The 25931-nt window shown below is 62.6% G+C and overlaps 3 protein-coding genes across 10 annotated transcripts in view; all 3 read right to left on the bottom strand.

Annotated features, from left to right (window-relative positions):
• Positions 1-530: 530 nt before the first annotated feature.
• RHBDL1 (rhomboid like 1) lies at positions 531-7723 on the bottom strand. Of its 2 annotated transcripts, XM_074158566.1 has the most exons (8): positions 7685-7723; positions 5293-5451; positions 4802-5026; positions 3708-3856; positions 3494-3606; positions 3098-3198; positions 908-968; positions 531-802 (listed from the first exon to the last, which is right to left on the bottom strand). In XM_074158566.1, the coding sequence occupies exons 1-8, from the start codon at positions 7721-7723 to the stop codon at positions 531-533; spliced, it is 1119 nt and encodes a 372-aa protein (XP_074014667.1). The 2 variants fall into 2 exon arrangements, with proteins under 2 accessions (XP_074014667.1, XP_074014668.1); XM_074158567.1 differs by lacking the exon at positions 4802-5026.
• Positions 7724-11859: 4136 nt separating this feature from the next.
• On the bottom strand, positions 11860-24939 carry RHOT2 (ras homolog family member T2). Of its 7 annotated transcripts, none has more exons than XM_074158359.1 (19): positions 24578-24649; positions 24123-24181; positions 22887-22968; positions 22719-22762; positions 21195-21248; positions 20706-20758; positions 19448-19556; positions 18947-19048; positions 18330-18428; positions 17805-17913; positions 17442-17562; positions 16426-16510; positions 15178-15323; positions 14988-15088; positions 14784-14914; positions 14255-14335; positions 13962-14084; positions 13631-13833; positions 11860-12256 (listed from the first exon to the last, which is right to left on the bottom strand). In XM_074158359.1, the coding sequence occupies exons 1-19, from the start codon at positions 24612-24614 to the stop codon at positions 12139-12141; spliced, it is 1857 nt and encodes a 618-aa protein (XP_074014460.1). In that variant the 5' UTR covers positions 24615-24649; the 3' UTR covers positions 11860-12138. The 7 variants fall into 7 exon arrangements, with proteins under 7 accessions (XP_074014460.1, XP_074014461.1, XP_074014463.1 ...); XM_074158360.1 differs by having other exon boundaries at positions 14787-14914; positions 24578-24626; XM_074158362.1 differs by lacking the exon at positions 18330-18428 and having other exon boundaries at positions 14787-14914; positions 24578-24614.
• The window catches only part of WDR90 (WD repeat domain 90), a 35772-nt gene continuing 34628 nt past the window's right edge, over positions 24788-25931 (bottom strand). The window contains exon 43 of the mRNA XM_074158358.1: positions 24788-25179. Coding sequence (XP_074014459.1) covers positions 25022-25179 — 158 coding nt within the window. The 3' untranslated portion in view covers positions 24788-25021. The remainder of the gene's footprint in view (positions 25180-25931) is intronic.

The raw sequence follows: 25931 nt of genomic DNA, 5'->3' as shown, positions 1-25931 counted from the left end.
GGGGGAGGGCAACGAGTTGGCCCCCCCCACACACACACCCCGGAAAAGTGGGTACGGGAGCAAGAGGTGGGGGGTGGGGGGGTGTGTCCCCCCTCACTCAGCTCCTTCCTGGGGGGCACAGCCCGAGCCCCGCGGGCACCCCGGGGGGGGGGGGGTCGGAGGGTTGGCAGGGCTGAAGCATCCTTTGGGGTGGGGGGGCACAGCAGGGGGTTTTGCCAGGGTATATTTTAGGGGGGCGAGGGGGGGGGGGCGCAGCCCATGAAGGTCGGGGGGGGGGGGGGTGGTGGTGGTGGTGGTGGGGTGGGCAGCGCGCTCGCTAGCACCGAGGGAGCAGGCGGGCAGGGGGGTGGCCTGTCCCCATGTCACGCGCGGGGACACCCCCCCCTCCTCCCCCCCCCCCCCCCCCCCCCCCCACCCCTCCCTCCACTGGGGCTCAACCAGCGATAGAAAGAAAAAAAACCAAAAAACCCAAAAAAAAAAAAATAATAGGGATGGGTTGAGGAGGAGGGCGACGGAAGGGGGGGGGGAATTTATGGCGGGGGGGGGATTTGTGCCCCCAGTAGGTCATAGGCGAAGATGTTCCAGAAGACGGCGAAGAGGAGGAAGGTGCCGTAGGAGAGGAGCAGGACCCACCAGCCGCACTGGTCCTGCAGGCTCTCCTCGTAGCTGCGCAGGATGGTCAGCCCCATGCTGATCCCCACGATGGCCCCCGCCAAGTGGGCCATGAAACTGGGCTGGGGACCCGAGGCCGGCAACGGCGGGGAGAAGCGGAGCCAGACGGCGCGACCCACCTCCGAGCTCACTGGAAAAAACACGGGGAAGGGGGTGCTCAGACACCACCCCCCACCCCCCCCCACCCACCCCCCCCCACCCCCATACACCCCCCACCACCCCCCGGGGTACTCACTGCACACCAGCGCCAGCACCATCCGCAGCAGCTTGTAGGGGCAGCGCATCCCGGCCCAGTTCTGCCACGGACGGACGGACGGACGGAGAGTGACCCAGCACCGGTGATGCTCCGGCAGCGGGGCCACCAGCCTGCCCCAGCAGAGCTGTGCCCCTGGCCCCACGGAGCGCGCCCCCCCCCCCCCCCGCCCAGGGCCCCAACCACCCCATGATGCCACCCAAGGTGATGGCCCCTGCAACGGTGCACACCCTGTGGTGCCACCCCACAGCGTCACCCAACAATGTCACACCGTGACATCCACCCCGTGGCATCCCCCCCCTAATGTCACACCGTGCTGTCCACCCTACGATGCCACCCAACGGCATCTCCCACCCAATGTCACACCACGTTGCCCCCATCTATGTCACCCAATGGCACCCACCTCCAATGCCATCCCCTGGTGTCCCCTCCAATGTCACACCATGTTCCCCACCCTTCAACACCACCCAGTGATACCCACCCCCTGATGCCACCCCATGGCATCCTCCTCCAATGTGACACCAAGCTCCCCCCCCAACAATGGCACCCACCTCCAACGCCACCCCACGTTGTCCCCCCCGTAATGTCACACCACGCTGCCCACCCTACAATGCCACCCACCCCATTATGCCACCTCAAGGCACCTCCCCCCACAATGTCACACCATGCTGCCCCCCCCCCCCCCCTTTCGATGGCATCCACCTGCAATGCCACCCCACGGTACCCCCCCTGCAATGTCACATCATGCCACCCTCCCTACAATGCCACCTAATGGCACCCACCCCATGGCATCCCGCCCTGTAATGTCACACCACATTGTCCTCATCTATGTCACCCAATGGCACCCACCTCCAACGCCATCCCCTGGTGTCCCTTCCAATGTCACATCACACTGCCCACTCTTCAGCACCACCCAATGACACCCACCCCCAATGCCACCCCATGGCATCCTCCTCCAATGTGACACCATGCTCTCCCACCTCCAGTGCCATCCCACAGCGTCCCCCCCCGGTAATGTCACACCACGCTGCCCACCCTCCAATGACATCCAACGCCACCCACCCCACGGCACCCCACACACAATGTCACACCACGTTGCCCCCCCTACAATGCCATCCACCCCATGATGCCACCCCAAGGCTTCCCCCCTCCCCATGCTGCCCATACTACAATGCCACCCAGTGCCACCCACCCCATGGCATCCCCCCCTGCAATGTCACACCATGCTGCCCTCACCTACACTACCCAATGGCACCCACCCCCAATGCCATCCCCTGGTGTCCCCTCCAATGTCACACCATGCTCCCCACCTTTCAACATCCGCCCCATGATGCCACACCGTAGCGTCCCCCCCCACAATGTCACACCACGCTGCCCACCTTACAATGGCACCCAACCCCAATGCCACCCCATGGCGTCCCCCCCTCAATGTCACACCATGCTGTGCCCCCTACAATGGCACCCAATGGCATCCCCCACCCAATGTCACACCATGCTGCCCCCACCTATGTCACCCAGTGGCACCTACCCCCAATGCCCTCCCCTGGTGTCCCTTCCAATGTCACACCATGTTCCCCACCCTTCAACACCATCCAACGACACCCACCCCATGATGCCACCCCACATTCCCCCCCCCTCAATGTCACACCATGCTGCCCACCTTACAATGCCACCCACCCCATGATTCCACTCCAAGGCAAACACCCCCTCCCAATGTCACACCACACTGCCCACCCTAAAATGCCACCCAATGCCACTGACCCCAAGGCTTCTCCCACCCAATGTCACAGGATGATACCCCCCCCCTGCAATGCCACCCAAAGGCACCCACCCCTAATGCCATCCACTGGCATTCCCTCCAGTGACACACCACGTTGCCCCCCCTCCAATGCCACCCACCCCATGGCATCCCCCTCCAGTGTCCCCCCTACAATACCACCCAATGACATCCACCCCGTGATGCCACCCCACGGCACCCCTCCCCACATCAGACCCTGCTCCCCCCCCCTACAGTGCCACCTGATGACACCCACCCCATGATGCCACCCAAGATGCTCCCCCCGGCGATGGTTCCCAACCCCATGATGCCACCCCACGCTGTCCCCTCCAAGGTCACACCACGCTGCCCACCCTCCCCTGTCCCCGCTATGTCCTCTCTCCCTGGTCACTGACCATGACGACGTTGGCGAGGTGTGCCGAGCAGAGTGCGTAGACCCCCCCCGAGCCCCCGACCAGGGGGGCCCGCATGTCCGTGATGGAGACGGTGAGGGAGCCTGCGGGCACAGGCAGAGCTCAGCATGGGGCTTCACCCCCCACCCATGGCATTAATTAATTACGGTCCACATTAATTAATTATGGGCTGCATTGCCCCCCACCCCCCCAGGGCAAGTGATGCTGGCAGTGCAGGGTGGTACCCAGAGGTCAAGAGCAGGCGGCAAGCGAAGTCCCGCATCCCCACCAAACTCGGGGTGCATCTCCCCGTGTGCTCCCCAGGGCTGGTGACGGGGACCCATGGGGACAGCGTGTGTTATGTGTGTGTGTCCCCCCCGCCCCCGGGCACGCACCCACCTGCCAGGACGCCGGCCAGGTAGAGGAAGCTGATGCGCAGGATGCCGTGCACCATCTCCAGGGGCACCCCGATCATCAGCTGCAGGAGGGCGTTGAACCCCAGCTGCTCCAGCCTGCACAGGAGGGGACACGGGGTGGCTCGGGACACGCAGTCATCTCTGTGTGTCCCCCCCCCCCCCACCTCCATGGTGTCCCCTCCCCAGAAGGGACCTACCCCACGTGCATGAACATGTAGGTGAGGAAGCGCCAGGCCCGCGCCCGGTGCCCGGGGTGGTAGACCAAGGGGCTCTTCATGTACTCGGGGTGGTAGGTCTGCAGCACCCACTTGTTCAGCCGGGCCCCGTAGCAGAGGAACACGATGATCTGCGCCAAACCCCATGGCCGTCAGCCCCACCACCACCAAGAGACACCCCCCCCCCCCCCCCCCCCCCCCCCCATCTCGCGGCAGGGTCACCCGACCCCTCCACCACAGGTCTGAACCCCGCCATGGCCACCAGGAGATCACAACTGGGGTCATCCATCCCCACTGCCCTACATCTGAGTCCCCTGTATGGGCAGGAGGATGTCACAGCTGGGGTCACCCGTACCCTCCACCCTGGATCTGAGACCCTGTATGAGCACTGGCACATCACAACGGGGGTCACTCGTCCCCCCTGCCCCAAGTCTGAGCACCCCCATGGGCACTGGGACATCACAACCAGGGTCATCCATTCCCTTCCACCCCAGTTCTGAGCCCCTCATGTGGGCACTGGTGCCCACAAGAGGTCATCCACCCCCATATAGGCACTAAGACACCACAACTGGGGTGGCCTGTCCCCACTGTCCTGGGTCTGCATCCCCTGTGGCCATCAGGGCATCACAACCAGGGTCACCCAACCCCCTCCACCCCAGGTCGCAGACCCCGTATGGCCACCAGCACATCACACCTGGGATCACCCGTCCCCTCTGCCCTGCATTTGAGACCCCCCCATATTAGCACCAGGACATCACAGTGGGGCTCAACCATCTCCTCCACCCCAGGTCCGAGTCCCCTGTGGCCACTAGGATATCACAACCAGGGTCACCTATTGCCTCCACCTCGAGTTTGAGCCCGCCATGGTCACCAGTACATCACAACTGGGGTCCTCCTTCCCCCTTGCCTCGGGTCTGAGCTCCCCCACGGTCACTGGACCATCACAACTGGTGTCCCCCATCCTCTCTGCCCCAGATCTGAGCCCTCCATGGCCACTGGCACATCACAAACAGGGTCACCCATCCTGCCCACCCTGGATCTGAGCTCCCCAAGGGCACAGTGCCCGTGCCCCGTACCTGGGTGAGGGTGACGGCCGCCATGAAGACGGGGGGCGGACACGTGCGGTGCTGGTAGAAGTACCAGCGCCGGTCCATCTCGCAGGGCAGGATCTCGTAGGCCACGTAGCGGACGAAGCGTTTGTAGAAGCCCAGGCCGGTCTCGTCCAGCAGGACGTCGCGGGGCAGGGCGCGCTGCCCGTTGGCGATGGCGCGCTTGAAGCTGCTCGAGCGCTTGCTGCTGATCTGCAGAGAGAGGCCGTGCCCGCGGGGGCCGCAGGGGCAGCTCGGGACGGTGGGCTTGTGGCCACCCCCTGCCCATCGCCACCACCCCGTGACACAGCCTGGTGGGAGCGGCTGGACAAGCCATCCCAAGGCTGTGCCATCATCCCATGCCAGGGGAGACCCTGGGGACCACCGGTGTCTTCCCCCCTCCCCAGGAGGTGCCCAGTGCCCACCCCGGGCTGGCACCCGGCCGCTCGCCCCCATCCCCGTGGCCCCCCAGCACTGACCAGGTCTACCAGCTCCTGATAGCAGACCTGCCCCTCGTCGTTGCCCTGTGCCAGGGCCACCAGCATGTCCAGCTTGGCGGGGTCCAGGGGCAGCTCATGGCTGTGCACGAGGCTGGCAAACGTCTCCACCCCGATGAAGCCAGTGTTTTCGGGGTCGAGCTGTGGGGGCACGGCACGGGGCATCACCGAGATGCCAGGGTTGATGGGGTGGGGAGACTCTCTGGTGCCCCTCACCCTGGCCTCAAGCCTGGTGGCACCATGTGCCGCTCCGTGACACCAGCCCCAGTCTCTGCAGGGGAGGCCACAACCCACACCCATCCTGTAGCCCTCACCATGCGGGTGCCCTGTGCCATGAAGGTGCCCTGTGCAATGGGGGTGCCCCATGCCGTGTGGGTGCCCCGTGCCGTGCCGGCGTCCCCGTCCCCCCCCCGTGGCGCAGCCAACACTCTCCCACTCAGTTATTTCTCGCCGCCAGCAGCCTGCCAGCCAGGAAGCCACGAAGCTAAACACACGCGCAGCCCTGGCACCATCCTCCTCCTCCTCCTCCTGCACGCCCTCGCTGGGCTCCACCACACCAGGCACCCTGTGCCGGGGCATCCTGCACCATCCCTGGGGGCTCCCGGCACCAACCGGGCACCCTCAGCCCTCCGGGCACCCCAGACCATGGGGTACCCCACACCATGGGGCACCCAGCACCTCAAGGTACCCGACGTGGTCCTGCTCATGGAGATGAGGAGCCCGGGGTGGCACGGGGACGATGGAGATGGGGAGAGAACCCCCCATGGTCAGAGCACAGCCCGAGCCCCACAGAGGGTGGCTGGGACCCCCGCACCCCACAGAATCACCCTGCAAATAGCATCAGGTTTGCTCCTTTCCTTTGCCAGGGGATGAAAAGCAGGAGAGGAAACTCGTCCTCGTGGGATGGGCAGGAGAGGGAGCGCTGGGGGCAGGGGATCGTACCCCCACCCTGATGTGCACCCCCTCCCTCCGGTCCCGGCAGGGAACAGCCAAAGTCCCTTTCCCAAGAGGAATCCAGCTGCCTGGAGGCCCTGCCTGGGTAGGATATGGGGTGCAGGGTGGGGAGTAGGGTGCGGGATGTGGGGTGGGGAGTAGGGTGCGGGATGTAGGGTGGAGGGTGGGCAGTAGGGTGTGGGATGTGGGGTGCAGGCAGTGTTTGCAGCCTCTCAGCAGCCGCCAGCCCAGGGGAGCAGCTCCAGCCATCGGGGTGCGGGAGCACCCCAGTGCCACCCATCCCTGCACCCCACAAACCACACACGCTGCCCCACAAGTACCACGTGTTTGTGCCACACCGGGACCTGGCACACGCCGTCCCCACACGCCGGCACACACCGAGCTCACTGGCCCCCAGCGAGCCCCGGCAGTGTCCAGAAGCCCCTCTCCACTTTAGGGGTGCATGTCCCCCCCACACCAGCTCCGGGGGGGCCCGAACCCCAGCCCCCCAGCCCCTCGGCCTGTCCCAGGTCCTGCTCTCGCCTGGGGAAGACGCTGCTTGTCCCTGAAGGGCTCGGAGGCTCGCGGAGCCCCAGCACCCCATGGTGGGGTGGCACAGGGGGACAGCACCGCAGCTCCGGGGCTGGGGCGGCTGGGGGACTCGGCCAAGGTCATGGAACCAGCTGGGGGGGTGAGGGGGGACCATTAATATTCCTCACCCTCAATAATTTCCCTGCCCATCCCCAGGGGAGATCCACCGGCTCGGCCCGGGCTGGGTGGGGACGGAGGGACGAGGTGGCCGAGCACCGGGCAGGGATGGGGTGCAGGGGGTGCTAACGCACCGGGGGCCTGATCCTGCCAGCGGAGCGGAGCCCACCACTACGCAGCGTTAATGCTCCCCGGCCTGATCCTGCAATCAGGTCACGGGGCTGGACGCAGCCCCCCACGAAGGAGAGCCCTTGCCGGGGGTGGCCGAGCCCCACGGCAACCCCGGGGGGCCTCCGGGCCCCATCCCGCACCCGGTGCTCGGGCTCGGCACAGCCGCCGGGGTCGGGGTTCGGCTGCCCAGCACCCCTCGTCCTTGAGGGTGCAGCCGGCAGGATCCGGCCCGGGGAGTGCTGGGGCGAGGAGGAGGCCACAAGTGAGCTGAGTTGCGCGGTCTCAGCAGGGAAAAGGGGGCCCGGGTCCCTGGGGAGGGGGAGGGGGGGGCGTCGGGGGATGCTCAGCGCGGGGACTGGGGGGGGCCAGCGCTGCCCGGTGCCTGTCAGACCGGCGGGCAGCGCTGCCCGCTGCGCGGCAGCCGTGCCCGGTCCGTGCGAGCATCCTCTCCGGTAGCGACGCTCGGTGCATCCCCGCCCTCCCGGAGCGGAACTCGGTGCCCGCCCGCCCCCCCGGCAGCGCTGTCCGGTGCCCGTTGGCCTCCCCCCCCCCCGGCTCTCACCTGCTCCTGGATGAGCTGGAGCAGGGAGCTCCTGTCCATGCACCCGGCGGGCGGCGGGCTCCGCCGCTCCCCCGCGCCCGGGGCCGGCGAACCGGGCAGGGGAGCGGCGCGGGCGGCGGGGGCGGCGGGGGGGGCGGCTCTCCCCGCCAGCCCCGCGTTGCGGCGGGCTCGGGAGCGAGCTGCGAGCGGCGGCGGCGGCGCCGGGAGCCGCCGATGGCAGCGGGGCGGCGGCGGCGGCGGGGGCGGGAGCGGAGCCGAGCGGAGCCGCCCCCGCCGCAGCGCACGGCGCAGCGCTCCCCCCCTCCCGCCCTCCCCCCCGCCGCCGCCGCCGCCGCCGCCGAGCGGGGAACCGAGACCCGCCCCGCTCCGCCCCGAGACACGGCACCGGGAGGGAGCACCGGGAGCCCGGGACGGTACCTGCATCCCAGTACAGGTACCTGCATCCCGGTACGGGTACCCCCATCCTGGTATGGTACCTACATCCCGGTGCAGCTACGTACATCCCAGTACTGGTACCCGCATCCCAGTACTGGTACCCGCATCCCAGTACTGCTACCCGCATCCCAGTATGGCTATCTGCTTCCCAGTACGGGTACCCACATCCTGGTATGGTACCTACCTACCTCCCTGTATGGGTACTTGCATCCCAGTACTGGTACCTGCATCCCAGTATGGCTATCTGCTTCCCGGTACGGGTACCCCCATCCTGGTATGGTACCTACATCCCGGTGCATCTACGTACATCCCAGTACTGGTACCCACATCCCAGTACGGGTACCTGCTTCCCGGTACGGGTACCCACATCCTGGTATAGTACCTACCTCCCTGTATGGGTACTTGCATCCCAGTACTGGTACCTGCATCCCAGTACGGGTACCTGCATCTTGGTACAGCTATGTGCATCCCAGTATGGGTACCTGTGTCCTGGTACTGGTACCAGCATTCTGGTACAGCTATGGGCATCCCAGTACTGGTACCTGCATCCCAGTAGTGGTACCCACATCCCAGTACAGTACCTGCATCCCAGAACAGTATCTGCATCCCAGTAGAGAACCTGCATCTTGGTACAGCTATGTGCATCCCAGTATGGGTACCTGTGTCCTGGTACTGGTACCAGCATTCTGGTACAGCTATGGGCATCCCAGTACTGGTACCTGCATCCCAGTAGTGGTACCCACATCCCAGTACAGTACCTGCATCCCAGAACAGTATCTGCATCCCAGTAGAGAACCTGCATCCTGGTACAGTATCGGCATCCCGGTCTGGTACCTGCATCCTGGTACTGGTACCCACATCCCAGTACAGCACCTGCATCCTGGCACTGGCACCTGTGTCCCAGTGTGGGTACCTGCATCCCAGTACAGTCCTACATCCCAGTACTGGTACCCCCATCCCAGTCTGATACCTGCATCCCAGTACAGCACCTGCATCCTGCCACAGGAATCTGTGTCCTGGCATGTTACCTGCATCCTGGTGTGGGTACCTACATCCCAGTATGGATACCAGCATGCCAGTATGGGTACCTGCATCCCAGGATAGAACCCGCATCCCAGTGTGGGTACCTACATCCCAGTATGGGTACCTGCATCCCAGTATGGGTACCTGCATCCCAGGATAGAACCCGCATCCCAATGTGGGTACCTACATCCCGGTATGGGTACCTGCATCCCAGTATGGGTACCTGCATCCCAGGATAGAACCTGCATCCCAGTGTGGGTACCTACATCCCAGTATGGGTACCTACATCCCAGTATGGGTATCTGCATCCCAGTATGGATACCAGCATGCCAGTATGGGTACCTGCATCCCAGGATAGAACCCACATCCCAGTCCAGGTACCTGCATGCCAGTATAACACCTACATCCCAGTCTGGGTCCCAGCATCCCAGTATAACACCTGCATCCCAGCATAGGTCCCAGCATCTGGCACAGGCATCCACAAACTCTACCCCCACCATGTCCCTTGTCACCCGTAGGCCGGCAGAGGTCTGGGTGCATCCCCCATGGGTGCTCCAGCTGGCACGGGGCTGTCCCCCCGGCGGGGCGGAGGGGCTGGGTGGCAGCAGGCTGGTCATGCCGGCTGGTACGGGGCAGGCAGAGATGCCAGGCCGCGGGGCAATGCCCCAGCTCCTTCCTCGGGGATCGTGCATCCCCAGCCCCGGCACGGTGTGCGCGGCTCCGGACTATTAATACACCCCGCGGCACGTGGACCCGCTGCTCCCACGGGGCCCAGCCTGGTTTGGACTCACCAGGGACCACCCCGTGTCCCGTCCACCTTGGCATCGCCTCCTCTGCCTGCACGGAGGTACCAGCCATACTCCCTCCCTGCCACAGCACCCCTGGGTGCCCCAGTTTGCCCTGGTGGGAAGGGTCTACCTCTCCCCACCCCAGCACAGGTGGGACCCCCTCAGAGACCCCGGAGAGGTGCCGGGAAAAGCCTTTTCCCTGGTTGCACCCACATTCCCAGCGCCCAACGCCCACAGCGACAGAGACAGCCGAGGGAGAAGGTGGCAGAGGGAAATGGGAGCAGGGAGGGGAGGTGGCACAGCACCGGGAGCTGGGGAGGAAGGTGGCTGCAGGGAAGCGGGGAGCCCCCAACCCGCTGTGGGGACAGTCACACAGAGCCACGGCTCCCAGGGGCAGCCCCCTCTGCCCACACGACATGGGGACCCACCACCTCCTCCCCATCTCTCCCCACCGGCTGGCACGGAGTCCGTGTCCCCAAGCACCAAGGAGCCGGCCCCCCAGCCTTGTCCCCAGCAAGGCCAGGCTTCAGCTCCTGCCCTAAATCCCTGTAATTGCCCCCAAAAGGGGGTGGGAAGCCCAGGACCCCGGGGGCTCCTTGCTCCCACCGCAGCCAAGGGAGGTCCCGGGCAGCCCCTGGCAGGAGCCGGGAGACGCAGGACACGGCGGGCAAGAGGAAGGCGTGTAAAAATTTATTTTCACGGAGAGAACAAACCTCCTAAAACGGTATGGCTTTGCCAGAGGGGGGGACAAGCGGACACAGGTGGGGGACACAGGAACACCAGGGACGTGGCCCTGGCAGCGCCACGAGCCAGGGGCCAGCAGCGAGGGCGATGGCCCAATCCGGCAGCACTGGGGACCGGCGGGATGGGGGCCACCAACCCGGGACTGTCCCGTAAGAGATGCCGGCTGCTGCCCAGCAGCTTCTGCCCGTCCCCCCCCCACCCCCCCATACCGGCTCCAGGCCACAAGAAAAAATTTAAATAGACAAAACATACAGAAAAGCAGCTCGTTCTGTTCTCTCGGGGCTGCCCCCCCCCTCTCCCCCCCCCAGATAAACCTACCCTGAGTGTGCTCAAAAAGCCTAAGAGCGAGTGTCACTGAGCCAGGAGGGGACCTGGGCTCCCCCCACAGCAGCATGGAAGCCCAGGGGTCGGGGGTGGTGGGGGAGCCGAGGGCGGGGGCCAGCACAGGTTGTCATCACTCTTTGGGACCCACAGATGGGGACACTGTGGGTCTCTGGCCCCAGATGGCGCTGGGCTGAGGACACATCAGCTGCCCAGCGAGGAAAGAGCTTCCAGTTGTACCAGGAGATGCAACGCCCAGAAGAGCCCCAGGCTTTGGGACAGGGTGTCCCCGAGTGGCCAGGGGACAGCAGGACACGGGCCATATGGCACAGGATGGCACCAGCCCAGCGATGGCACGGCCAGGAAGGATGGCAGCCGGCCCTCGGGAGCGCAGCGGACACCCTGCGCCCCCACAGCCCCTTCCCAGGGCTCCCGAGAATACTGGTGGCCATGAATACTGGTGGCCAGGGCAGGGGTGGGGAGGGGACAGGCCACGCAGGGGGGCAGAGAGCCTGGCACGCTGCAGGGCTGCCAGTATTTTTGGGCAGAAACAAGAGAGAGTCCCTTCGTTCCCTCCCCTCTGTGGCTGCAGCCACCACGTGCCACCAGGAGGGACCCCAAAACACAAGGGAGGGGGTGTCAGCTGCCTCTCCCAGCGCTGGTTGAGGGAAACAGGGACAGAAGATGGGACGTGTGACCCAGGGGACTGAAGCCACGAGCCCATCCGACGGCTCTGCCGCTCTCGGAGCTCCCCAGGGGCTCCGGGAATGTTGCCCCCCCTCCCTACCCAGAATCGAGGGCACCAGCACAGCCCTCTGGGGAAGGGATGTGCCCGGCCCAACAGATACTGAAACACTCACGTTTGAGCTTAAAAACAAACGTTAAAAAAAAAAATATTAAGAGAATAAGAGATGGGGATGATCCTCCAGCTGCTTGGGCCCCGCTGCCACGGCTGGCCAGTGCCAGGGGATCTATCCTGCTGGTGCTGGGAAGTCTGGTTTCACCGGTCCTGACAATCCAGGCTGGGGGGAAAAAGGGAGGATTTCCCACCAGGGACAAGCTTGAGGCAGGGCCCCTCCGTGGGGCGTCACTGGGGACGGGGAGGCTGGTGTCACGGGGAGGCCGGGGTGGAGAGAGACTCCCTCATTTGTTCTTGTTGAGCAGGCGGTACAGCGTGAACCCTACCAGAGCTGTCACCGCCGTCCCCAAAGCCACCCGCAGCCAGAAGGACGCGGCTCCCAGCTCCACGGCGTTCAAGTGGCTGCAAGGAAAGAGAGAAGAGGCCGGTGAGCCAAGGGCACAGAGACGGCTCTCCAAAAAAAAAAAAAAACAACCAAGCCTGGAGCGTTTCCCCCCCCACCACCACCCCAAGCAGGGAGGTTGGGGTGTCCCTGGGGTGATGGAGGGTGACCACGGCGCAGCTCCAGGCTGGGGGGCACAGCACCAAGAGACTCCCCCGGGAGGCAGAGCACCCGCCGTTCGTCATCATCGTCAAGGCGAACCACGGCTCCCCACCCCGCTGGCGGGGACGGACGTGGCTTTACCCTCCCGCGGGCTGGAAATAGCACACCAACACCTAAATAATTAGTAGGAGCAAGGAGGTCTGGAAGGTCTGGATCTCCCTTTCTAGGTCAAGCCGCTTTTACAATTCCAAGAGCAAGGAGACCCGGGAGCGGACGCAGAAGCGGAGACGCCGACCTGGGGGCAGCGAGGGAAGGGACCTGCCCCAAACGTACACATTCCCTTCCCGAACACGCGCTGTCCTGCATCAACGTGCTCCTCTCCGAAGAGGAAAGGCATATCCATTATTCATTCTCCACTAAATCGGGGGAGAAGAGCCAATCCCCAGCCCTCCATTACGCTGTTATTTATTTATACCACATACCCTAAGATATATTAAGAATATTTAAATTTTAATACTGCAGAAGGGGGGGGAAAAAAAAAAAAAAAAGTGTCGGCTCTAAAAATAAAGTTGTTTATTGAAAAGAAGCTAGAGGGAAAACCACTCACTAGTAATCCCATCCTGTCTTCCAACGCACCCACATGTTCTCCCCGGGAGGGCTCTGCCCCTTTCAGCCCCCTCCACCCCTCGAGGGGGGGCGATGCCACACGCAGACACCTTCTCCTTCCCAGATCTCCTTCCCATCCCCTGCTCGGAACTGGTCCGGCTGCCGCCTTACCCCTTTCAGGTGAGGTTCCTTCCCCAAAAGCAGCCTGCGTGAACAAAGGTCTCGCTTCACTGACCTCTTTTTCACTGTGATTCACCTCGTCGGGAGAAAATAGCTGCCACCCCCCCCCCCCCCCTCTGCGGGCCTCGACAAACGAGGCTGGTTACTCCCCTTCAGCGTTTGTTATCTCAGGCTTCAAAAATCAAAACTCCCGTGGCAGGATCTATGTAATAAACCTGCCAGAGACGCACACACCAGGCAGGAGAGAGACAAGTCCCCTCCGCCCTCTCCGAGCAGGGCAAGAAGTGGCCCTTTTTGTTTCCATTACTTGTATGAGGAGACGACACCGAGAGCTAGAGAGAAACCGAACCAAAAGCCAGCCACGCAGCGGAGGCAGGGTTTGGACACAGCCCCCCCCCCCCCACCTCCCCAAGCTCTGCTCCCAGCCCAGAGGGGAGGATACTAACGGGAAGGTGGCAGCGGTGGCCAGCTTGGTATAGACGGCGGTGGCGGGTGGCCCTTGGCCGTGACAGGAGAAGAGGAAAGGCGGAGGGAGGCAATGCTTGTAGCAGAACTCGGTCGGGGAGAGCCCGGGCTGCTGAGCTGCTTCTGGCAGGTCCGTCTTGGAGGCCACGAAGACGCAGGGGATCTGGCTGTCCATGTAGTGTTGCTGCGGGAGGGAGAAGACCCAGCGAGGGGGTCAGCACAGACCCAGCAAGGGGGTCAGCAGCCGGCCCCTGGGAGATGTGGGGCTGCCGAGGCAAAGGCTGAAGTCCCACAGTTCCCCCCACCAAGTACCTTATAAATACTGGCACAGTAGCTGAAAGATCTGGGGTCGCTCAGGTCGTAGATGAAGCAGGCGACGTCGCAGGCCGCGTCCGACGGCTTCGTGAACGTCGTGTCAGCGCTGACCTCGTACAGCTGGGGCAGGAGGAGAAAGGACGCGGTGGCACAGCACCGTCTCAAGGAGGTCTTTCTCACAGCGGCACACACAGACTGTGCCATCCTGCACAGCAGATCGGGGGGGGGGCACAGCCCAGCCCTGCCGCGAGACAGCCACGGCAGAGATTCCCCTCCTCTCCCTCACTTACTATAAGGTACTTTTCCTGGCCGTTGACCTGCACCGTGTTGATCACGTAGAGGGATGGCTCTCCTGGGTTCTCCCTCTGGGCCTGCCATGGATGAAAACACCGTCTCAGACAGCAGGGAGCGAGAGCAGTGCTCAGGGAAGGGAGAGCATTTCACACTGCTCCGAGCCCCCAGGGAGCGTACAGCCGCTTGAAGGCCATCCTGCCACAAGACGTGAGGCTGTTTGTCACCAGTAGGGAAAGCCAGCGTCACCTCGGGGGGATACGGCTGCTCAGGAAGGGCACGGCCCCTCCAGATCCTGGGGACAAGCGGAGGGAGGAGGCCCATACCCTTGGGCAAAATTAAGGGTGAAAGAACCACAGGATTTGAAAGAGCCACAGGAACCGGCACCGACGGCTCAGAGAGGGGCGTGAAGCCCTTTTCCGGGACGCTGGGGCCTCGGCGTGGGCAAGGGAGGTGCGGTCTCACAGCAGATCCCTCAACAGCCTCACGGCTCTGCCTCCTGCTCCACCGGGACCCCCAGCCACTCACCGCCAGGCTCCTGCCGAGGAAGGCCTGCAGGAAGGCGGACTTGCCTGCGCCCCTGGCTCCCAGCACCTTGCAGAGGAAGACGTTTCTCTGGGTCTGGCCTTTCTCCAGGTCGATCCTCTTCTCCCGGGTCACTGGCAGGAGAGAGGTTGGGTGAGCGAGAGGAGGGAGGCCCAGCAGCGACAGGAGGGGAGGGCATGGCCGTACCCGTGAGGGCTTGCGTCTGGGAGTCCTGCTCCGAGAGGATGGGGTAGCCCAGGTAGCCCAGGCACTCCAGGCAGTGCCGTACATCCAGGTAAGCCACGAGCCTGGAGAGACAGAGCGCACCGGGAAGCCGACAAGGTCAGCGAGGGCTAAAGGATGTGACTAAAGGCAAGGGGAGAGGGACTGAGCTTACGTCCACTGGCAGAGGAATCCATGCAGGGAAAGCAGGCCTTTATCAGTGGTGCATACCGTGTTGTAGAGCTCGGGGCCCCAGGGCACGCAGGGGAAGACGCTGAAGAAGTTCTGCAGCTCTAAGGGGGAGAGGGCTCCGTCCTGGTCCTGCCGAAAGAAAAGGGGAGTCAGCAGCCGAGGCGGGACACAGCCCATGCACACCCCGGCAGCCACGCCAAGCAATCGGGGTCCAGAGAGGATTCCCAGCACAGAAGCCACCCTGCAGAATGACACAGGGATGCTCTCCACGGCAGAAATCAATTGCAAGCAAGGCCAGAGCTGCGTGAGCGTGCAAAGAGCCTGTGCCCCAGGGATTCCCGTCACTGCACAAGAGACAGACTGATCCTGCTTCTGTGATGGCAGCTGGAACCAGTGCCAGCACCGCTACCGGGCAGGACCCCTCCACACTCACCCCGCAGCCCTGAGCTTCCCTGGGGACAGCCACCCCCAGCCTGACCTTCCACACCTCAAGGCAACTAACCCAGGGTCTGTGTGTGGCCACCGGACCACTGGCCACCAGCTGACCACATGCCAAGGCAGCACCCTCAGGCTGGTGTGCCACAGGGCCACACCACAGAGGATCTGCTGGCATCCGGGCACGCAGGGACGGGCATCGACTCCGTGCTGCAGCTCCCCATGGCCATGGAGCTGCCGTACCCCGGGTGCACCCCAAAATCTGAATAACTAGTCCGAGCAGGACTGTGCGGATCCAATACATCCCCTTCTCTCTTACTCCCCAAAAAGCCAGAAAACGGCACACATCAGTTGCTTTTCTCCCTCTCTCCGGCCTGGCTCCCCCTCCACGGGGCTGGCAGCCGTGCGGATGCTTGTGCCTGGCCCGTGGCTACAGGCTAGCGGCTGTGCCCGCTTTCCTTGCCCACCCCACGTGCTGCAGGCAGGCACTACGAGGGGCTACAACCAGGTTGATGTCAACTCAGACCCATTCCCTGAACGCCCAAACTTTTACTGGTTGCCCTTTGGTCAAGGGTAGTGGCCACAACCCCATACCCTAGACATGCTGATGCCATCGGGCTACCTACAGCTCGCTGTGGCCACCTCCTGCTCCCAAAGCCTCAGCCAAAAGCCACGAAGGGAGCGTGGAAAGCCCTTCGCTGGCACTACTTCCAGGGGTGGGCAGGAGAGCACCCCAAGGTGCAGGCCCAGCAGAGAGCATCCCCTCCCCAGGCAGCTCCACCAACGCACTGCCCACCTTGTCGTGCTTCTCGAACAGCCGCTGGAGGAACTGGTAGCCCAAGTGGTTGAGCTCCGTGGAGCAGCCGGCAGGAACACGGAACCTGTCGGGAGAGAACCAAGTGAGCCTCCTCAAGCCCTGAATGACGGGCAGCGTGTGAGCAGGTCTTTGGCCAAGCCAGATCTCGCCCCACAGCTCCCCGCTCCCTCCCTGCTCAAGGCCAGCAGTTGTCTCCAAGCCCAGCTACTTCTTGACACAACCCTTTGCTTTGGGAAGGCCTCCAGGGTGACAGTGGCCTCTCCCCGGCACATCCACTGAATTTCACCGAATTTCACTGATTTTTTTTTAGAGTTGGAAGGGACCGTATAGATCATCTAGTCCAACTCCCCTGCTGAAGCACGCTGCCCAAGCAGCCAGGGAGACGGTGTAGCCCCCAGCAACATGCCCAGGGCTTCAGCAGGGCACAGCGCTGCCCCCCGGGGGGTTTTTCCACCAGCACGGGCCCTGTCGCCTCCCCGCGCAGCCCGCTGTCTGGGGGAGGACGAGGCAGCTCACAAGCCAAAGCCTTTCATTACTGCCAGATCATCACCTCCGGGGTGGCAGGGAGCAGAGACAGCAGCTGGAGAATCAGCCGGGAGGGCTGTGCTGACAGCTTACTGCTCCTGACACAACCGTTCTGCCTCAGCTCAGGCAGAGACAGAACAGCCTTCAAACCCCCCCCCCCCACCCTCGCTGATGTCAAGGGAAGTCAGGGACAGGCCTCCATTCCCCACCTCCTTGCCCGCCTACGTCAGAGCCAGAAAACGGTCACCAGCTCCAAGGACCATTGTATTTGTCACCAACCCCGGGTGTCAGCTCTTGCCCACAGGGGAAGGTGAGGACCATGAACCTGACCACGAGCTAAGGGTGCGGATTCAGCCTCAGCTGAGGACCTCGGGGTGCAGAAAGGAGCCAGCAAAGCTGCTGGGGAGCCCAAGTTGCCCCCCACAGGGGTGTCACACCCTGCCCGCCCCACTCCGCCGCAGGATACGCACTGTGGGTGGAGATAGTCATCCGTCAGCTCCAGCTCGTCGTCGTACCCAAAGCGGCGAAGGATGGTCCAGGTGGTCTCGTGCCGGCCCCTCTGGATGAAGAGCGTGTTGAGGAAGAGGAAACCTGCGGGAGAGACCAGGTGGCTCAGATACAGTGGGGCCAACCAAGCCCTCAGCCTCAGGGACAACACTTTCCCTGGGAAAAACAGGCTGCTTGGACAGAGAGCTCTAGTAGCCACAGCAGGCTCAGGCTTGCTTTGATAAGAGGGACTAATTAGGCTTGGAATGAGAGCCAGGAGGCTCAGCCCGAGGACAGGGTCCCTCCATCCCTCAGTGGGAAGGAGCACAGAGCCCTCATGCTGTTACCGTTCAACGTCAGGCCATTGTCCTGCACCCCGTCTGTGGTGTTCTTCCACACAACCATCTTCACGTCCTCCAGGGCCTGAGGAGCCAGTGGGTTTCCAAAGCAGGACTTCTACCTCCCAAGAGAAAGAAGGTCATCATCAGCAAAGCACACAGACAGCACAACCCTCTGTCTCGCCAGCAGCCCTCTTCCCCCGGCACAAGGAGATGGTGTTTCTAGGAGAGAAAATCCACCCAGCTCAGGGATTCTGGGCTTAGACCCTGTTCCTCAGCATCCCAATAACATCACCCTCAACGTCTCCAGAGCCTCCTGCTCTTCACTGCAGGGCAAACTCGGCCCAAGCTTAGTGAAGATGGAAGATCTGTGGATCCCCATGTGCTCGGAGATCCACGCTGTGCAACAGCAGAACCGAATGCAAAGACGACGGCTGTGTCAGGAGAGGGGAAGCCTGGGACTGGAGGGAAAAGGAACCCCCAGGGGCTTTCCACAAGGGACTGGGAATATCTCAGCTCCGCAGCCAGCCCTACCTGGAAGTAGTTGAGTTCATCGTCACTAAGGATCTGGTTGTTATCCTGGTCCGAGAGGTTGAAAATCCGGGTCAGGGCTCGTGCACACGCAGGTTTCAGCTGCGAGGAAAAATCACGATGACAAAAACAGGGCAGCACCTTCAGCCTGGCCCTTCCTCCTGCAACCCCGTATGTGCAGAGGGGTTCCCTTCCTGCACTGGCTGGGAGCACAGTCCAGCTAGGCCAGTTCCCCAGCCACATTAGAACTGGGAATCAGAAACAGGACAAGCCACATGGAAGGTTTCTCCTAGACCCTTCCCACCACGGCTAAAACATGGTCTGGAGCAGGAGAGCTTCTACCCCAACGACTAGATGATCTTTATGGTCCCTTCCAACTCTAAAAATTCAGTGAAAATTCAGTGAAATTCAGTGCCACTGGTCCTTGCAGATCTCTCTGGCCTGGATATACTCAGCTGAGCACGGGAGATGGGTGCTTTCCCCTGGGGTAACAATTTCCCCTTGTTCTGGCTGCTTTGGCCCAAACTTTTCACCCTCCTACACAGTGACAAAGGCACAGCACCAGAGTGCTGTGACGGGAAGGAGACTCCTCCAGGGGCTACGAGAGGTGCTTTTCCTACCTGCTTCTCCTCTGGGTCGTAGAGGGGGGCGGTGGGGTGCAGCACAGCCTTCTGGGCGTAGTAGAAGAGCTCGGAGATGTTCTTGAGGTTCTTGGCAGAGCACTGGGGATTCAAAGGAAGAGACAACCCTGTGAGCGGGGACAAGGGGCAGAAGGAGGACGATACGAGGTCCCCGAGCCAGGCAAGCTGTGCGTCAAAGCCCAGAGCAACGACTGTTCATCGTTAGGAAAGAATAAAAGGGAAACCTCCTGCTCAGAGCCAACAGGGGCTGCAGGTGGCTCCAACACCAGTTACAGCTGGAAAGCCAGAGCGGGTAGACACTGAAACCCACTCCCTGCGAGGAAGACAAAGGACAGAAAGCCCAAAGCACAGGCCCTCAAGACCCAGACAGGGATAATCCCGCAGAGTAACGTTAGCAGGGCACGAAGGCTCCCTGGGTTATGCCAGACAAATGCTCCTACCCCTCAGGAAGGCTTTGCAGAAACCCTCTGGTTCTCTCACCTCCACACAGGTCTCAATCTCCGAGAACTGGTTCATGATGGGCAGGATGACCTCCATGGAGCTCCCCACCTGCAGGTCAGACTTGTTTCCCACTAAAATAATGGGAATCCTGGGGAAAAAAGCCGCAGTGTCAGAAAGCATGACTGAGGCCGCCCCTCTCTCGGTCTCAGCAGCCCAGGGAGCCTCCCCACCCTCCTCTGCAAGGTCCACAGCAGCTTTCCTGCCTCCCACGGCCGGGAGCATCCATCTGGAGAAACAGACTGCCTGATCCCGCTTACGCTTTCACCCAGCAACAATATGTTCGGGAGCCTTTAATCCAGCACAGCAGCCTTCTGCCCGAGAAATCCACATACAGATTGCGGCTTCTGCGCTCCCGTCCTCCCTTGGCAGCCTCCTCTCCCTGCCTGGCTGAGAAGAGACCAAGGGAGGAAGAAACCTTCTCCCTCAGCGAGGTCTGTGTTACGGTTTGAGAAAACCCCCAACAATTTATTGTCGTTTAGACAATTATTCTCTCACCCGATGACCCCTCCCCACCCGGGAAGGGGAATGGGGGAAAGCAAAGAAACACGAGGGTTGAAATATAAATAGATTTAATAGGATAAGGCTAAATAATTAACAATAATGATAAAAAACCAGTATTAATCCCGATACTAATATAAAATACCCAAGGACTATTCCCAGCACATTCCATCCCAGGAAGCCGTGCACTCCCAGCCAATGTGGCACCCTGCGAGCGCTGCGGCTTTGGGAGGAAGGGAAGGGCTCAGGGCTCCGGCACCGGGACAAGGAGTTGTCTGGACTGTCACCATCAAGGGAGAGAGAGAGCTCCTCAGCAAACTTCCTAATTGATATTGAATGTGATGTTCATGGTATGAAATAACCCTGTTGGCAGCTTGGGTCAAGTGCCCAGGTCTCGCTCCTCCTTGTCCCTGCCCCTGGCAAGGCTCGAAAACACCGAGACCTTGAATCCCACAGAGCCTGGCTGGCTGTAAAGTAAATATTTTCACAAATTCAGACACCAGTCTTCTAAAAGTGCGGTTTTCCCCAGCATTAGAAGAGAAGTTAGTCCTGTGTCACTCAACCCAGGACAATCTCTGAGAGAGAAAAGCCCCTGTGTTTTTCTCCTACAAATGGTCTGACCACACACCGTAAAGCTGGTTTGATCTCGACAACCTCAGAAGGAGGAGAGGGTGGTGGGCACCCCACAGCCTCCAGAATCCCCTAGTTCCGTGCCCCCGGACCATGCCACACACCGTACCTGGAGCCCTTTTCGACTCCCCCGTTCACCATGGGGATCCACTTTGTGCGAATCTGAAAGGGGAGCACAGAGAAAGGCCCGTCAGGGCAGCCTGGGGAGGGAGAGGCAGCTCCCAGCACAGCTCCCAGTACAGCTCCCAGTACAGATCCCAGCACAGCTGCCACGGCAGCCAGCAGGGCCCCGCAGCCATCTGCTGCCCGGTGTTCCCCCGCACCAGCAGGCAGAGCAGACCCAGGGATGCTGGATGCCAGCAGAAGGATGCGACAAGCCTGTTGTCCCCCCCAGCAAGTCAGGACAACAGCCAACGTGGGGCTGCGCTCAGCCTGTCTCTGCTTCCAGGGGGTCTCAACCCCCAGTCCCTGCAGGGCTGGGGGGCGCCGGTAGCCACCCACACCAAAAAGCTGTGGCAGCCAGGAAGGACCCAGCGCTGGGAACCCCTTCCCCTCTGGCTGAGCGGGGCCACTCAGGGCTCCGCAGGGGACTCGTTACCTTCTCGATCGTGGCCTCCTTGGTGACATCGTACACCACGCAGACCACGTTGGCCTGCAAGAGAGAAGAGGCAGAGGGTGGTGAGTGAAGGTCCCCATGGCGCGCCCACCGCAGTGGGGAGGCAGCCTGAGGGCACAGCCCTGCGGTAGCCACAAGCCGGCCCCATAGTCAGGCAGCCCCAGCCCCACACGCTGCTGTGCCCCTGGCACCAAAACCCAGCAATTTGGGTCCCTGCCAAGCATCCGAAGGGGAGCACCAATGGTAGCTCAGATGAGACTTGTTATGGCACCCATCGCCATCCTGACATCTCTTAGGCCAATTCTTGTGGTTTAACTAAACCTTTGCTCCCCCACCTGAGCCTGGGAGGTGGAACTCAACTGCACTGCTCTCAGGGACAACACGGTGGGTGTCTTGCACACATGAGCGTGCGCACATACGCACACCCTCCGACACCAACGACTCGCCCGCTGCCAACACAACTCTACAAGGGGCTGCGCGGAGCAAAGACTCGCCCCTCTGCTTCAGCCCCCCTCCAGGGAGCTGCCACAAACACATCTGCCTCCACATCCGACACCCGGTTCCCTGCTCCCACACCTCGCTGTCACCCCACGATGGCACTGCCTGTGTCCCGTGCTGGCCCAGTGGCCACCACCCCCCTCCCCGACAGCACTGACACCAATGCTTTATTTGAAGCGGACAGGAGGGATCACTGGCCCTTTCAGGAGAGAGTTTAGTGCTAATCCCGAGGACACACAAGGGTTTAGGCAGGATTTCCCAGAGCCGCTTTAAGCCTCTCTATACTCTTCTGTCTGGGTGGAGGGAGCAGGACCCCCCTGCCCGCCGGCCCACCTCCTTGGCCACTAGCCACCGAGGTGGAGGGATTAAATAGCTTTGCTCCCGTGAGTACACAGGGGAGAGACAGTTTTAATATCTGTAATCAAGAGGTCCTCTGTGCAGAGCCGAGGTTAATCCCAGGGCAGAGAAGAACAGCTGGGCCCACCCCAGCTGGGCAGCTGGATTATTCCTCCATGGATGCTCTGAAGAATGTGGGAGCCCTCGTCCCTCCCCACCCAGCGCTCCCCAGGGCTCCAGCTGCCAAAATAACTCCTCTTTGCCACTGCTTCATCAGGCAGCCACAGGGACCTCATGTAGGGAGCAGGGGGGGGGTCTCGCCCAAGCTCAGCAACTGTTTTTCCCCTTCTTCTGAGTCCGTGGGGAACATCCCGAGGTTAAAAGCACATTATCTGCTCAGCAGCCTCCTCCACCTCCTGGTGGGCAGCGAGCTGTCCCCCACCGCCCTCCTTCTGGAGGCTCCCCAGAGGGCTAGGACAAGCCACACACAACAGCTTACAAGACAGAGGAGGATTAAACAAACCGATCGCATTAATCCACAGATAACCGACCGACTGCGCAGCTCCGGGTGGCTAATGGGGAGAGCCAGCAGCCATGTGCCCCTGGCCAGCTACAGGGCTACGGGCCACCGCAAGCTCCGGTCCCACAACACCCCTGTCCAGCCCCACTCACCTTAGCGATCTCCTCCTGCAGCTCATCCTCCGTCTGCTCCAACTCTGGATGGGGAAGAGAGATGTCACCAACCGCCCCTAGCAGCGGGGACCCCTTCCCACTACCCTCAGGTGGGCAGAGAAGGGGAGAAGTGGGGCTGGCAGGGAACAAGGAGGGACGAGGCCCTACCTGAGTAGTCCACTATGTGTGTGGGGACCTTCTCGGGGGTGACATCAGCCGGGATTGTGATCTCCTCTGCACGAGGAGGCACCTGCAAAGCCAGCAGACTCTGTTCCAGTCAGCCATACCGAACGCAACTGAGAGGACGGGTGACAAGGGGACTTCAGATCCCCCACACAACCGCTGCCCAGCGCCCTCCCTGCCAGGGTGGGATGAGCTCCAAGATCACGGATCACTCTTGGCCCACTGTGCTGAGGCTGTGGCTCAGCTCACTACATTTTAGCCCTCATAGCGAAACCTCCAACTGCCTCCCCCCCAGCCCCAAGTCCTCCCTCGAGACACATCTGATGGCACGGGAGGGGAAGGGAAGCCAGCTTTCAGACAAGTCAGTGCCGCCGCCCGCGCTACAGCTCCAGAGATAAGCCCTCAGCTCTCCCCCAGCTCTCCGGCCTGACCTCTCGGCAGCTGGGGGAAGCGCTAAGCTGATTGTCCGGGCTTTGCTGCGAGAGCACGGGAAGGTGCGTGGAGCTGGTCCTCCCCCGAGCCCCTGAAGCTGATGCCTCCCCAGCACAAACACTGCAGAGGGCACCATCTGCTCGTGGGCAGTGGGAGAAGACACCTGGGGCAAACATGTCGAGCCGGACTGATATCAACTCCCCATCCAAACCATGATGGGACAGTAAACTGCTGAGCCAGGGGCTCCAAGAGGAACACACAGGCAGGCTGGATGCTGCTCCTCACAGGCAGCCCAGCTTAAAGCACCAGGCGTTTCCCCTGACAGATGCAGAAGGACAGGGAACGCAGCTCAGCTCCTTCCGAGGGCTCTGTGCTGGTGCCACCACAGCAAGGCTGGAGCTGAGGAGCAAGTGGTGCTGCCATGCAGGGAAAGGCTGGGCTCCAACAGGCTGCTGTGCTGGTGGACGCAGAGCCCCCCAGCCTCATCGCACCGGTGGCAGCAGGGGGGAGCGAGGCCCCGGGAGGCACCTACAGCCCTCCCCAGGGCAGATGGTACCCCAAGTCGGGGATTAGAACACACACTGGAACCGACACCATTTCAGCTGGAGCTCTGCGTGGTCCTCACAGGCTTCAGCTCACCCAAACCAGCCCCGTGGCTGTCACCTGTCCCCAGGAAGCTGCGTGCACCTCCTGGACATCCCCATCTCGGGGACACTCGGGACAGAGCCGCCCCACCGCTACCTGGAAGGGCACCCGGCGAGGGGGGCAAGGGCTCCCCGTCACACTCACCTCTTCGGGGAACTCCTCGCCCACCAGAGCCATGATCAGGGATGTCTTCCCCACCTGGGCTAGGAAAGAAAGGGAAGACGTTGGCACCGGCCCGGCAGCAGCCACCATGGGAGCCAGCGGCCGGTGCAAATCACACCCGCTGGGGCACCGGGGACGTCGGTGTCCGTGCCCTGGGGGCGGAGGGCCGGGAAAGGGGCACGGCGCTTCAGCCCAGCTCGCCCGGGGCTACTGAAGGGAACCCGTGAGAAGGGCCTCGCCCGCAGGAACCAGCAGAAGCGGCGGCCGGAGGGCACTGCTACCGGGGCCATCACAGCGGGGGACACACCTCCGGGGCCACGGGCAAGGCCCGGCCGCTTTCCCCCGCCCCCCACCTCCGGCCCCGGTCTCCCCCGCAGGAGAGGCCCTCCCCGGTGGCGGGCGACACCCCGGGCGTCCACCCCCGTCCCCCGCCTTACCCTCCCCGAGCAGGAGGATGCGGACGTCCCGCTTCATGGCGGCGCCGCCGCCGCCACCGCCGTCCCCCCGCCGCTTCCGGCCGCACCAGCGAGCGGCGGCGCAGAGCGGCGCGGGCAGAAAACAGCGCCCCCTGGCGGGCGGGGGGGTTCACAACAACACTCCCCGGCCGCCTGGCTTCAGCTTTCCATGGTTTCTTTTTTTTTTTTTTTTATTATTAACAAAAAACCAAACCAAAACGGCGAATGGAGCAGCAAATAAACACCGCGCAACCGGCCGGGCCTGGCCGGCGGGCCCGCCGCCGCCGCTGCCTCCGGCCCCCACAGCCCGCGGGGCCTTGTTTGAGGCCTAAGCCGGGGCCTCGCCTAGGAGCCCCAGCCGGCCCAGGGGAGCCAAGGCCCGGCTCCCCCGCTGGAGGAGCACCGCTGGTCCATGGGCCCGCCGGCTCAACTGCCCGTGAGCTCCCAGAGGAGGACGGCGCTGTGGGAGGCCGTAAGGAGGCAGCGGCCGGAGGGGGCGAAGCGGCAGAGGTGGACGGCGTCATCATGGCCGGCGTAGTCCTGCGCGTCGCTGGCGGGGCAGCGCAGCAGCCTCAGGAGCCGTTCTGCGGGGAAAGGACAGGGCTCAATGCTGGGAAAAAGGGGGCTCTAGCCCCATGGGGCTTGTCCCTGCCAGGATCACCATTTCCCGTCACCTCCTGGGCCCTTTTGGCCCCGCTGAGTCAATAAGCGACAGGAGACGGCTTCTTGCCCAAGCAAGCAGGCAATTAACGGCTGGTAATGAGGAGAGAGTGGGACATGGCAGCTCCACGCTGTGTGTCCAGCTGTCACGCTACAGCAGTGGATACGGCACCACACGTTTGGGCAGCTCTGCTGTCGCACACCCCCTGCTGAGCCCAGGACCAGGCGCTTCAAGGGGTTCTGCAGCTCCGGGGCAGGCACGCAGCTCATCCCGCTCAGGGAGCCGTCCTCAGAGCGGGATGGACATCATTCTGCCTCCTCAGGCAGATAGAAGCAGCTACAGGAGCAAAGTGCCCCTGACAGCAGAAGGGTGCTGACCCTCCCCGTGCTGGGGGAAGGGTCCCTCGTGCCTCCTGGGCTGTAGCTCACCCAGCCACAGAGCTGTTCGCTCATAAACGGGGATGAAGACAGCCCATAACCCCAAGGAGTCATTCGAGTGACGAATCCTGCTCGTTGACAAACATGACTGAGCTCGTGCATCTCGTTTCTGACCTGTGAGTCTCCCATAGCTTTCTCCTTGCCTGACACCTACCCTGCCTGGGAGCAGGGTCCTCACAGTCCCAGAACCATAGCTCCCCAGGGTCTGAGGGCACGGGCTGGTGTGTGTGCATGTCTG

Source organism: Numenius arquata, chromosome 14 (genome assembly GCF_964106895.1).
Source record: "Numenius arquata chromosome 14, bNumArq3.hap1.1, whole genome shotgun sequence".
Lineage (NCBI taxonomy): Eukaryota > Metazoa > Chordata > Aves > Charadriiformes > Scolopacidae > Numenius > Numenius arquata.
This window is presented reverse-complemented; position numbering and strand designations above follow the sequence as displayed.

What these genes read in the sequence shown, in the direction of transcription:
- RHBDL1 (XM_074158566.1), bottom strand. Translation starts at nt 7,723, where the DNA reads ATGGACAGGAGCTCCCTGCTCCAGCTCATCCAGGAGCAG. An exon ending in ATCAGGAGCTGGTAGACCTG is followed by an intron (nt 5,027 to 5,292) that starts GTCAGTGCTGGG and finishes CTCTCTCTGCAG; the next exon opens with ATCAGCAGCAAGCGCTCGAG. An exon ending in CCTGGCCGGCGTCCTGGCAG is followed by an intron (nt 3,199 to 3,493) that starts GTGGGTGCGTGC and finishes CTGTGCCCGCAG; the next exon opens with GCTCCCTCACCGTCTCCATC.
- RHOT2 (XM_074158359.1), bottom strand. Translation starts at nt 24,614, where the DNA reads ATGAAGCGGGACGTCCGCATCCTCCTGCTCGGGGAGG. An exon ending in CAATGGCCTGACGTTGAACG is followed by an intron (nt 17,563 to 17,804) that starts GTAACAGCATGA and finishes TCTCTCCCGCAG; the next exon opens with GTTTCCTCTTCCTCAACACG. An exon ending in GATGACTATCTCCACCCACA is followed by an intron (nt 16,511 to 17,441) that starts GTGCGTATCCTG and finishes CTCTCCCGACAG; the next exon opens with GTTCCGTGTTCCTGCCGGCT.